The following is a 12595-nucleotide window of genomic DNA, read 5'->3' as shown; positions in this document are numbered from 1 at the left end:
ATGAAATTCCAGGAATAACTAATTCGAGTTAAAGCATTAGCAGAATCGGAAGGATAATTCGATAGAACAGCGAAGCCGAAGACAGACAAAAGTATTTTCAAGGGAGCTAAAATTGATTGCCAGGATCCTACGAGTGGATCTCATTGGTAAGATGTGGTGAGTTAAGTCAACAGTCTAATCTATTCAGTTACTAAAAGCCTGCTTTGCCCAGACCATGGAACTACAGAGCCTATTGATCCCACCTTGATTATAGACATCATCCACTGCCCAAGCTAGTTGTCAAAACTTGCTTACCATCTCATTCTCTCTCTGCAAGAAAATAGTCTTCCTTTGGTTGAGGCACATTCTGCTCTAAATTTTACTTGCCTCACTGCAAGGCACCTAATCTAGGGGTTAGGTGATACAAAGCCTTTTTTACCAAAGACCGGCATTACCCGCGAGATACCTCGCGCGGGTCCTAGAACCTACTAAGTAGCGCACTATATAGCCTAAGGTGAGGAGTGTCTTACATTACAATACTCTCCTATCTCTTTCTCATATCACCTCCCCAAGGGGAGGAGGGAACTTATAGCTCATACATCAAGGTTCAGCAGCAAGACAGGCTTGAAAATATCTTCTTAGTGTAATTAGTGTAGTTATCTTGAACTGCTCTGCTCCATGTCTACCCCAGGCGCTATACTCCCATCAAGGCCGAGGCTCGGGATAGCAGCATTGCACAACTTGACCGATTACATTATCTCGGCCATAATGATGACTTCAAAAACATGAGATGCTTAGAACCACATTACTATCTCGTGATGATAATGTATGCAATAGTCTATATCAATATTAGAATGTCCTAAATCTTTCCCTGGTCTTTCCCACTTATCAGAATATCACACTGCAATATCAACACCCAAGCATCAAACAAGATGACAAGCACAACCAACTCACCAGAATCCTATGAAGCCCTTCCTTTCAAGAACATATCTATTTCCCATGTCCCGGAAGCCTCACCCACCGTTACCAAGGTAGTCATCCTAAAATTGAATCGCCCGCGCCAGTTCAACGCCGTGACGGCGGAAATGATCGAAGAGATAATCGCGGCATACCAATACTTCGATGCCGATGATCGCGTCAAAGCAGTAGTTGTAACAGGATCAGGACCAGCATTCTGCGCGGGAGCTGACCTCCGAGTCGGGTTTTCTACACTGACTGATGATCTGAGGAAGGACCCTTCTAAGATCGAGTCCCACAGAGACGGGTTCGTATTCTTAAAACAATCATATATACTTCACATAAAGCATTTCACTAATATAATCAGAGGCGGGCGAGTGGCCCTAGCAATCCACAACTGCTCCAAGCCCACCGTAATGGCCATCAACGGCCCCGCAGCAGGATTTGGGATCACCCTAACACTGACCGCAGCAATCCGAGTAGCCTGCGCAAGCTCCAAAATCAGTTTCGCTTTCTCGCGACGTGGACTAGCAATGGAGGCATGCAGCTCCTTTTTCCTACCGAAGCTGGTGGGAATGTCGCGTGCGCTGCACCTGGTGACGACCGGCGCAACTTATACCGCGTCTGACCCGTTGCTGAGCAACCTCTTCTCGGAGGTATTGCCGACTCCAGAGGAGACCGTTGCATCAGCGCTTAGAATTGCGGGAGAAATTGCCGCGAGCACATCTACAGTGAGTACAAAGGTGATGCGTGATTTGATGTACAGGGCTCCCGGGAGCGCGGAGGAGGCCCATTTGTTAGAATCGAAGGTGTTTCTTGGTATGTTGATGTCCCGAGATAGCGCAGAGGGTATGAAAAGTTTTATGCAGAAGAGGGATCCCGAGTTCAAGGGAACTATGGGTCGTGATGCGCCCGTTGGTTGGCCGTGGTGGGAAACTGTCGACGTTGCTTCGAAGGCTAAGCTGTAGACAGGTAGCATCAGGCTGCTTAGATGTCGCTCGTTCATATGGTATCACATAACCTTCTCAATTGCGCGTGTAGTTACAGTCGAATATCGTTCATTGTGTATGACTTCTATCGCGTTAACAGCTCACATACAGCCCTAGAATACCGCAGAGATAGATGTGTATAAAAGATACCGAATAACGTATTACAATGACAGCACAGTTAAGTCACAGGTACGTAGTTAGTCTCTTATCAGTGTACCATCAATGCGGTTTTGAAGGCTGCCTCGACATCAGTACGTCTGAAACCGGGTGCCCGGCCTAGGATAACAACCCCGCGGAGTAGCGCTGGCAAATGTTAGCACCAACACCTAATAGAATGACATGAAGGACCATCATACTGCTAAGAAACTGTTCAATATTGAACATACGACTCTTAAGACACCCAGAGAAGGTTGCGATATCAGTTTCTAGGCAATGTCAGTGCTCTGGAATTCATCATATCTGCTTTAGCTATACCTTCATGAGAGTGGGAGTCATAGTCATTTATCGTCTGGTAAGCGTGCATATCACCAGCTTGTCCATGGGTTTCAGCTGATTGCGATATTTGACTACTTCGTTGATCATGTACGGAGGGGAAGAGAGAAGACGTATCCAGATCCACCCCTTGTTCTCTTAGGTATCCCTCCACATCTTGGCAATCAAACCATTCACCGCCATATCCGCAAAGTTCTAAGAATTTCTGATGGTCTGGCTCTTGGCCGACCTCTCCCATCCCTCCTAGAGGCTGGAACAGTCCGAGGACTCGCTTAGGGGTCCTCGTATTAGTAGGATATATGGGGTTTCCCAAATTATCTTTCCTGGGATAATGTGTTCCAACACCACCGATTGAATAAAGCGGAAGGATTGGTATTTCCAATGCATCTTTTGCTCCGGCGCTGACGAGCCTCCGAAAGTAAGGATACATCTGCGTCCGGTCTTGTATGCAGGGAACCAATCTGAATACTCTGTAAACCTCAAGCGGGTGGGACCGTGCGTCAGTGAACAGGCGAAAGGCGTACTCCAAACTATAACGCTGGAGCCTCCGGCAGAAGACTTTTTCTTGAAACGAGTATGTGTAATGAGTGTCTTTGCTGTGTAGTCGTGCGATTTGCTGAATTCGTGTGGAACGGCTATTCGATTTATCTTCCAGTTCATCACTGAAAGACACGTGTCGAGGCCTCTTCTTCACAGAGCCTTCTGCAGACTCCTTATGCTTCCTATGTTGATAATCCTTCAAGCAGTCACAATCCATCTTAGGAATATCTTTAAAAGCAGAGGCATTGTGCATAGCGGCATGTTGCGAAACATCCTTATCAGAATCAACACTTGACGGGGTGCTAGTCTGTGACCTTGGCTGTGTAATTGGTTCAGATGTTGACGTCAAAAGATCACTTATGCAGTCGAGGTGTCTAACGAGCGCAGGATAGCTCGATTTTAGCTCGGACGGAAACGCAGCTTTATAGTCAGCGATCGCGGTAGCAACCATATTAAGCCTGTCCTCCAGATCTGCCGCACGTTCCTTGGCCTTTTCAAGGGTAGCTTCTTTTTTGAGTCTGTAAGTTCGTTGAGCGCGTCGGATCTGATCTCGACGATCCTGTATCTGGGTAAGCTTACATTGGCATCATGCGAAGTCCCCCACAATCATACCTCTGATAGAACAGCCCCACCATTGCTAGCATCCAGTCTAGGTCTCCCCGCACTTCTCCGCACATGCAATCGAGATAGCACCTTTGGCATACTGTCTGAGGGGGTATCCTGGTTAGCTTTTTCCGTGGGGGACTCGGGGCTCTGAACTGTGGGCGACGAAATGATCTTCCCGTGTCCCTCGCTAGAAGCTACCATACGGTTAGGCACAGGTCCCGGCTCCACCGAGGCGCCTCGGTCGGCTGAGAGATACTGGCGTGCCGAAAGTACATCTTGTAAGCGAGAGGTCTGGAGAGTTTGGCGCCGGTTCACCATGTTGGTTAGAGGCCGTGCGCTCGGCTAATGAATAAGAATATGATTTCGCTGGTTTAGAGTTTTTAGTTGGCCATTAGGCCCGGTCACCAGGTGGAGTGTAGGGTCGGTTCGGTACGTTAAGTGCAGGAGAAAGTCGGGGATTGAAGGGCCCGTTGCATCGGAAATGAGAAATTCTTATCTGGTTGCGGTGATAATGTAATCTCGATCGCCTCGGCTTCCAACCGGGGCCAACGGTTGGGGCAGATCTTCGCCGTACCCTAACTTTATTGATGAGAATATCTCCACTTGACCCAACAGCATCTCCACCGGCTTTAATCTGATGGCAAATTGTTGTCAAAAGGATTACCAAAACTCTCTCCATTCCTATCCCTCATCTATCCATCTATTTCTAGTCTATACTTACTTTATAGCTCAGTATGAGCGTCATGTAGCACTAGCCGGTACCCTTCTCATCGCCACAAGAGATCAGTATACCGACCAAGCACCTTAGTAGCATCCCCATCAAAAGTATTATGCACGGCATCCCATCCGATCTTCAACTGTGCAGCTTCCAGATCCCGCTTTCTCCGCTCCTCAATCACGCTCCACGTAGCCAATCCCTCGTCTGCAGACATACAATCCTTCGAGGGTAAAAGACCACATTCAACAAGCATCTGCTCCGGCGGGAAAGTCTTACGCCCCTGCTTAAAAACATACCGGGACACAGCGGATGCGAACACCTGTTTCTCTGGTGCCTTATCGCCACCAGGCTTCGGTCGTGTACGGTCTCCGGGGGTATTCGGCTGCAGCAAGAACCTGCGATGGGGAAATGCGCCTCTCCTCACGAAATGCGACACAATGTAGATCCATTTCTCGTCCCAGCTGAGGACCCGGGACCAGACTTCATACGGCTGGTAGGGCTTAATCTCTCTGCGGAAGACGATCTGTACTCCGCTTAGGATCATGACTGCGGTAGTTGGGGTCGGGCGGAACGACAGGCGTTGGCTGAATAGCAGGAGACTCAAATTGCCGCGGGAGATGTCGAGGTCGGTGAAGTAGGTCGAGTTAGACTTGTGGATGTTGTAGTCGCATTCTGTGAGTGGGGATCGCGTGCGGTGGACTGCTGGAAGGAAAAGGCACTCTGGACTGAGTTCCTTGTGCGTGATTGGGGTTATGAAAAGCCGTGTGATTAGAGCTCGCAGGAAACGAATCTGTTAGGATGTTAGATTGTATTGCATTAGTGCATTATGGGGTATGTTACGCACAAACCACACGAAGGGTAGGTTTTTATATGCAGCGACAAGGATGCACAGTATAATGAGTATCCAGTTATCAAGTATCATCTTGTCGATAGTCCTAGCACCAGGCAAACTGCTCTCCAGAGAAGACCACGGATGAAAAAATTCCTTAGAGAAAAATCACTGGTTTCCAGGGCTGCCCACTATTTATCGGAAAAATGAAACACTGCTAGAGTCTTTTGTTGGGACACCCTCACCAACAACATTGTGCGGGTCAAGGGTCAATTCTCTGGTTGGAGAGGACAAGCAACGAATGGGTCCTGATATTAGGATTGCCCCTATCGTATTTTAATCCTTATTAGTTTTTTATTCTTTTTTTTCATCCTGCTTATAGCCCTAGGTCCACTCCCCTAGTCCCAATTGAACGCATTAATTATGGCTTACAATAGTTTATCAGCTGTCAATAACTTCAATAAACAACGTAGTGCTTTCTATTCTGTAGGACGCAACTGAGTTCAGTCGATCTTATCACTAGCTACTATCAAATCTATGCGTGGAAAGGGCATCCAGCAGCATAGTTTGTTCCTTTCAAGCTCTGAAAAATAGCCTCCATCTCATCCTGCCCTCTTTTCTCCTGTGCTACCGGGCCAATGGTCCGCAGGTCGTACCCTGACTCCTTGTACGAGTCAGTCTCTGAAGGAATAGCCCCATTCCCAAAGAGTCGTACTAGGAGAGCCTTTGGTCCCCATCGGTACTTAAAGCTGGGTTTAATATACCATGGATGCTCGATCCAGAGATTCCATGTATACAGCCCCGTAGTCGGGTCGGGGGAATCACTCAAGACATGCACAGCTTTGGAATCCGGTCTCGGCAAGCTTAGATAACGCAGTATAACCTTCCGCACTACCAAAATACTCTTTGCGAATGTAGAGACGAGAATGCCTGGCTTTTCGAACCTTCACCTGAGGTTAGCAAATGGCTCTAACGAAGAGATCAGACTCAAAAGACTTACCCCATACTTATTCTGCTGTGTTCTTCTAATTTGGTGACGACAACGCTTTCGATCAATGGCTTCAACGGCGCAGGCATATTGCATTTGGCCAATTCCATCAATCTCCGACCAATGTACCGCGTCGAATCTGTCGGTTGAGCTGCCACCTTCTCATATGCCAGCGTCCAGTCATAGATTTCCTGGGCGAAGTGCATCCCGTCCTTCCAACCAGTCTTATGAGAAGGAAGGAATGCGAACGGGATCTCCATAGCATCACCCAGAGCTTTATGGAACACGCCAATGGCACATCTCTCTACATCCGTCAACCGACGCCATTCATTCCTATCGACACCCCTGACGATATCCACAACCGCAGAGCCAAGGGTATGCAGCATATCTTCGTCCAGGATTTTACCCGCCTTGCGATACCGAGCATGCAGGTAGTTCATCCGTGCAATTCCCATTAGATGAGACTCAGAGCCAGGCTCCCTGTCATGAACCTCATTGAGGACCACTTCGGTATCCGCAGCCCGTTTGGACGCATTTTTCTCGTTGAGCTGGCGAGTGGCGACGAACAACTTGGTCATTGTAGGAATCGATCCGGTCTTGACCCTTGCATTAGCTTCAACTCCCGACATGTCCTCATTCAAGAAGACTCACTTTCAACAACGATAGCTTCATGGCGCTGTGTAGGGTGTACGGGAACTCCAGTTCTCGCAGTTCACGGAAGATCTCATGGGCTTCCTTCACGGTCATGCTGGACAGAGGACGCCCGTTGAACTTCGCCTCGATTTTGCGGGCACGTTGAAAGCGAAGGCGCTTCACGAGAAGCAGATATGGTAGCAATACTGCCGCCGCAATTAGAAGGTATGCAGGTGTTATGCTGAAATCAGCCATGTTGCTAATCGAGAGCATGTTGTCGGTAGGTCTAAAGGACTCAGAATTCTAGGTTACGGATTACTGGCGCTGGGCGACTATGTATTGCAGGACTTTATTTATCATTTCAAGGTCTATTCCCTTTCATATGGGAACCCAAGGAGGGGAGGAGAAGAAACCGTTGAGCCGAGATTGATGTTGAGATTGTAATAATCAGATTTTGCGGATACCATCCGCCGAGATAATGTAATCCATACAAATCGCCATCCACAGTACCTTGGTCGAATGTACTCCAATATTTTCCCATGGGTACATGTCATGCAGGCATGTGGCATCACAATCAACTCCGTTCTACCAGCATACACTCATTCGGGTGTGGTTGTGTCATAGCACCCGACTTGACCTAACCTGTGTCGAGTAGACGGTTAGCTTGGGTACCTTTCTATGGACTTTGATCACCTTCTCTGTACTTTCTGTGATCACACACACTTTATGGCTATGCATTATATGCTTCAGTATAACTACCTTTGTGTACAGCTTGGACAGGTTTCGCCACTATACGAAGGGATGACATGTTTCCAGCTACCCTGAACAGACATAAATTACCCACGGAGAAACACATTCGTGGCAATATATACAGTCTTCAAAAAAGAAAAAAGAACAGGATTCTACTCCCGGTCTACAATGTCCTCTAGATCATCTCGTACTTTTCCATCATCCCGGGCAGGCCTCCAGCCTGTGCCTGCTTGGGCGACTGTTGCTGCCAGGGCCAGAACGCAGCTCCCCAGCAGCAGCGTTTTCACCGCTTGTTCATAGCTCTGTACCGCGACTAACCTTTCAACCCCAGTCAATCCCTTTACCATGGCCGGGCTACCGAGCAGCTTGCGGATAAGTTCACCCCGTTCTGGTAGGCCATGGGTTGCGAAGCCGGTCTCCAAGGATGTTTTCAACTGGCGTTGGAAGAATCCTCCGCCAATGGCAGAGCCAAAGCTTCCCGCGAAGCCTCTCGACATAGCGATCAGGGCGCTCACAACATAATGCACGTCTGGTTGGGTGAGATGCAGTAGATGGGATAAGCTGTAGTTCATCAAAGCGCCGGCCGCAAGACCGTCGAAGAAGGTCACGGCCAGATAGGCGATAGTAGGCGAGGAAGGTGTTGAGAGAATTGCGAGGACAAGGTTCGCCAGTGCAAACAACAGGAATGCGATGATATTCGAACTATTTGTGTTGGAAGAACGAGTCAGCGGGGGTGGTAGCAGCAAGACATGAGTCGGTAACCCTCACATATAGTAACTTCCGGTTTTGCGAATATGCAACCAGCCTACCAGAAGACCCCCGAGACCAAAACCAGCATTTGTCGGTACTAAGATCAGGCCGGCAGAAGCCGGGGACCAGTTTCGGACGACCATTGCGTACACGGGTGTGAAGAAGAGAACTGACCAGCGGGCCATCATTGAAGCAAGGCCTGAGAGACAGGTCAAAACAACACTTCGCATGCCAAGGACTTCAACCGGGATGATGGGCTCCGACGTAAATCGGGATTCAATCAACAAGAATACGGCGAAAGGGACGAGGCACAAGACCAACGGTACAAGTTGAATCTCTGGTGAGGCAAAGCTGAAGAGCAGCAAGAAGACGGAGATACTCTATGGACAGTCAGCGGCTGCTACCACGTTAGCTCGCCGACCTGTTCTTACCAAAACTAAGGCCCCGCCATAGTCGACTTTAGCCAGCTTCTGTACCAAGGCACGACCCCAGAGGGGCTCATTGTCCGTTGAACTAGGGGGGATCGCAAGGTACTGAATCGGGCCCAGAATGAAGCAAAGCGGCGCTTGAAACCAGAAGATAATGCGCTGGTAGAATTTTTAGTGAGAGTCCTTGGAGATAGTATTTAGGGCAACGTACCCATCCAAAAGCTGGCGTTAATAACCCGGCCAGCACCGCACCGGTAGAGACACCGGTTGTCATGCCGACATTGATCAGCCCAATGTATAACCCTCTCCGCTTTTTGCTGGTCAGGTCCAGTGTAAGGATTATCGTTGTGACCATTATACCGCCGCCTCCACACCCAGTAAGTGCCCGCCCCAGAAGGAAGACGGTTAGATTTCCAGCTGCTGCGGTGATAAAAAGGCCTATCGATAGAAGCACGCAAGAGAAGAGAACGTATACACGGGGAGTAAATATTTGGGAAAGTCGACCAGCAAGCGGGGTGACACTAGACAGTGCTATCTACCGACAAAGGCGGGTTAACTCAGGGACTCTGCACAAGCTATTATAGTGAGTTTAACATACTAGATAAGCTGAAGTAAACCATGTTGTTTCTGAAAACGCATCTAGATCTGCTGCAATATCCGACTGGGCCGTTGTCATCATGGACATGTTGGTAGCTATGAAGGGGCTCGGTCATTTACAAGCCCAAGGTGGTTGCATGCTAAGTCGGGAATACCTTGTGTGAAGAGGAGAAGTCCCATTGCCGACACAATTGTAAAGCCTCTGGTGAATGAGATAGGGACATTGTTCTCGTCTAGCTCGGCGGGCGAATTGTTGAGAAGAGAGGTTGCCTCTGAGGGCAATTCCTCCGTATGTTGTTCAGCAACCATGGTATAAGGCTCTAGAAGACTAGAAGGTGATTAGGAAGAAGGTCTTGAATTTCCCCTCAATTGGGCACATATCACTGCCAATTGAGATGACGTGCAACAAGAGAATTCACACGTGCTTGTCTGGGGAAATATGCACAAATACTCCGGCCTTAAATAAGCACTACTGGACGGCGCCGGGTAGATATGCATTTATAATCAGGGCCGGAGATAAGATAATCAAGGATCAACAACGGGGTTGGCAAGTGCCAAGATGATAGGATATACCAGGGGCAGAGAGCTGGGTTACGGAAACGAGATGGGTTGAAGTAGTAGGATAAAATAAAAAGCAAGAGAAACAAAACAGCAAACTAGAAAGAAGATGCGTGGACTAGCAGTAAAAATTACTTTTTTTTTAGTAAAAAGTAAAAAGCAATGACCAGACTGGGGCTCGATCCCAGGACCTTATCGGTGTTAACGATACGTGATAACCAACTACACCATCCGGCCAATTGTTGAATATCTGTTACTTAGTTAAGAATATCAAGCTAGCTTACAATTAAAGAGACACACGACTGACTTGACTCTTCCACATAAGCTTTTATGAGCCATAAAAGGGTTAGAGGGGTATTTTCTTGTTAAGTATGTTTGTTAAACATGTGCTATATGGTTAAAATGACTCGTAAGCCATATACAAGGCTCTGCGGTGTGACAACTGGTAGTCTTCTATGGTACCCTGATCATTACCCCAAGATATATATCTTGCCATAGGCCATTCCACTCTATTTTGCATCCACTACAACCAACATGGCAGATATCGGAGAATTCCGGTACAGCAAGCAATACCGAAGTAATCTATAGACAAGTAACTCCCAACAACGTATCTTTATCATTCGAAATCCGGATCTCGCTGGTTAGAATATGTCTCTACAGAACGGGAGTCCATCTGATAGTCTCGCTGCCTTGGTGCCTGACAAGGCCTTGGCGGTAAGTGGAAGATGTTCTGCAGATTTTCTCCGCAATCATCGTGACCTCTTATCGCTTTTGTGGCTTGCTACACATTTACGCGCCCGCTTGACCAACTACTGGATTTGTACCGCTCTACAACCCACCAAAATGCCCCGTGCTGTTCGAGGTATGCGCACACGACTTCTATCATCCCTTGCGATCGAGCTAACATGCGGCTCCGACAGGAGTCCTGATCGAATGCGATCCGTCCGTGAAAGCCATTATCCTGAAGTACGACGAAGAAAGGCATGACTACATCGTGGAAGACCTGGATGATGACCGCCACCTGGTTATCAAGGAGAGCCAACTGCAGAACCTGAAGATCCGGCTGGGAAGAGTATGCTTCAGAAGACGGCTCGGTTGGTCACTATACTGACGACACGCAGGAACTCGATGAAAAGGTTATGCAACCCGATGAGTCGGAATCCGACGAATGAGTTTCTTGGATATTTCGATATATTTCCACCCCATCGTATTCATATCGACGCCATCTTTTCGTCGTTATCCTCCGGGCCGGGGGGGGGGGGGGTAGATGAGGAGGATCCGAAGTGTTGTACGACACCGCGACCGTTCTACGACTACCAAGATCGAAAGAGAACACCGCCACATGCTGAATTTACGAGGTGCCACGTATCCATTGTGTAATCGGCCAATGACTCGGCCTGGCCGACAGGGTTGATACCCAAGGAAGATTTGGTCCAAGGAAGTGGCAAAGATGGGCTCAGTGCTTCCCACCACAGTCTCGGACCGGCATCAAGAGAAAGGTTGAGGAGCTCCAAGCTCGCCAAACGCATTGATTGTTACTTGATTAGTGCTCGCATAGAACTGCAGTTGACGTATAGAAGATCCTTCTATAGTATTGACCTGGCGTGGGATTCCCTGCTTTTCAGTCCTGTGGAAGTGTCCAGAACCAGGTGACGAGTGCGAAATGTGTATAGTATTTTCTAGATATCCAAATTACGAATCGCTGTCGAGAGGGTCTAACAGCCAATCAAATTGGATGTCACTGCAGACATCGTATGATTGAAGGTATGGATATCTAAGGGTCAAGGGTCTAGCCGGGCGGATCCACCTGGGGAAGCGCAGCTGTTCCAACGGCGATCGCCATCACGTGATCGCATCGAAACGCCCAGAAGGCTCCCGCACCAACCAGAGGCGCCCAGTGGAAGCGCGAAAGTACTCGACACCCCAGGCACCGTCCAGGGCCATCCTGAAGTGATGCCACCAGCACGTCAGCTGCTGGTGAATCGCAGTTTCTGGAACATGGCTGGCAAGAGATATAAGGGGGCTTAAGGCCTCGTCTAGTTGCACTTCTCTTCATCAGAACAACAGCAATCAAACACAAGAATACAACAGCAATCGATTACAAACCAAACACTTCTGCCACTACTACTTCTACCAAAACAAACCTGCCTCTACTTACTCTTCTAAACACTCTACCTCAACAAAGCACCAAGATGTCTCTCTTCAGAACCATGCCTACCACTGGCGACTTTGCCCCTCTCTTCCGTCTCCTGGACGACTACGACACACACTGCCAGAGCCGTAGCCAGGTGTCCAGCGTGCGCTCCTTCGCACCTCGCTTCGACGTCCGCGAGACCGACGATGCCTACCACTTCGACGGTGAACTCCCTGGCATTGCTCAGAAGGACATCGACATTGAATTCTCTGACCCGCAGACCCTCGTGATCAAGGGTCGCTCCGAGCGCGAATCCCACTCCCCTGAGGCCGGCGAAACTAAGGAGGCGCAGGGCGAGAGCAAGGAAGTGATCAAGGCCGAGGACAAGCCTCGCTTCTGGGTCAGCGAGCGCTCCGTGGGCGAATTCCACCGCACCTTCACTTTCCCGTCTCGCGTGGACCAGGAAAACGTCAAGGCCAGCCTTAAGAACGGCATCTTGTCCTTGGTTGTGCCCAAGGCTGCTGCTTACACCGGCAAGAAGATCACCATCGAGTAAACGAGCCGCGAGATGAGACGAGTTACGACCCAGCATGGGAGTTGAGCAATCAATTTGAGCATCGCCGACAGTGATAATTTCCCGTTTGACT

General features: G+C 48.8%; 7 protein-coding genes across 7 annotated transcripts; 3 read left to right on the top strand and 4 right to left on the bottom strand.

Moving 5' to 3' along the window:
• Positions 1–911: 911 nt before the first annotated feature.
• On the top strand, positions 912–1904 carry ABOM_009976 (enoyl-CoA hydratase/isomerase family protein; the record flags this gene model as incomplete). The annotated part of the gene is made up of 2 exons (XM_022537104.1): positions 912–1243; positions 1304–1904. The coding sequence occupies 2 exons, from the start codon at positions 912–914 to the stop codon at positions 1902–1904; spliced, it is 933 nt and encodes a 310-aa protein (XP_022385368.1).
• A 229-nt stretch (positions 1905–2133) lies between these two features.
• Positions 2134–3881, bottom strand: ABOM_009975 (bZIP transcription factor; the record flags this gene model as incomplete). The annotated part of the gene is made up of 4 exons (XM_022537103.1): positions 2134–2228; positions 2282–2350; positions 2400–3516; positions 3570–3881. The coding sequence occupies 4 exons, from the start codon at positions 3879–3881 to the stop codon at positions 2134–2136; spliced, it is 1593 nt and encodes a 530-aa protein (XP_022385367.1).
• A 449-nt stretch (positions 3882–4330) lies between these two features.
• On the bottom strand, positions 4331–5203 carry ABOM_009974 (acyl-CoA thioesterase; the record flags this gene model as incomplete). The annotated part of the gene is made up of 2 exons (XM_022537102.1): positions 4331–5071; positions 5126–5203. The coding sequence occupies 2 exons, from the start codon at positions 5201–5203 to the stop codon at positions 4331–4333; spliced, it is 819 nt and encodes a 272-aa protein (XP_022385366.1).
• A 442-nt stretch (positions 5204–5645) lies between these two features.
• ABOM_009973 (uncharacterized protein) lies at positions 5646–7004 on the bottom strand (the record flags this gene model as incomplete). Its single annotated transcript, XM_022537101.1, has 3 exons — positions 5646–6054; positions 6111–6694; positions 6750–7004. The coding sequence occupies 3 exons, from the start codon at positions 7002–7004 to the stop codon at positions 5646–5648; spliced, it is 1248 nt and encodes a 415-aa protein (XP_022385373.1).
• A 629-nt stretch (positions 7005–7633) lies between these two features.
• Positions 7634–9565, bottom strand: ABOM_009972 (putative MFS multidrug transporter; the record flags this gene model as incomplete). The annotated part of the gene is made up of 6 exons (XM_022537100.1): positions 7634–8183; positions 8250–8611; positions 8663–8818; positions 8871–9194; positions 9258–9352; positions 9412–9565. The coding sequence occupies 6 exons, from the start codon at positions 9563–9565 to the stop codon at positions 7634–7636; spliced, it is 1641 nt and encodes a 546-aa protein (XP_022385372.1).
• Positions 9566–10657: 1092 nt separating this feature from the next.
• tfb5 (TFIIH complex subunit TFB5) lies at positions 10658–10986 on the top strand (the record flags this gene model as incomplete). The annotated part of the gene is made up of 3 exons (XM_022537099.1): positions 10658–10676; positions 10735–10886; positions 10936–10986. The coding sequence occupies 3 exons, from the start codon at positions 10658–10660 to the stop codon at positions 10984–10986; spliced, it is 222 nt and encodes a 73-aa protein (XP_022385371.1).
• A 1020-nt stretch (positions 10987–12006) lies between these two features.
• Positions 12007–12504, top strand: ABOM_009970 (Hsp20/alpha crystallin family protein; the record flags this gene model as incomplete). Its single annotated transcript, XM_022537098.1, has 1 exon — positions 12007–12504. The coding sequence occupies one exon, from the start codon at positions 12007–12009 to the stop codon at positions 12502–12504; it is 498 nt and encodes a 165-aa protein (XP_022385370.1).
• Between the last annotated feature and the right edge of the window lie 91 nt (positions 12505–12595).

This window comes from Aspergillus bombycis (assembly GCF_001792695.1).
Source record: "Aspergillus bombycis strain NRRL26010 chromosome Unknown contig00106, whole genome shotgun sequence".
NCBI classification, from domain to species: domain Eukaryota; kingdom Fungi; phylum Ascomycota; class Eurotiomycetes; order Eurotiales; family Aspergillaceae; genus Aspergillus; species Aspergillus bombycis.
This window is presented reverse-complemented; position numbering and strand designations above follow the sequence as displayed.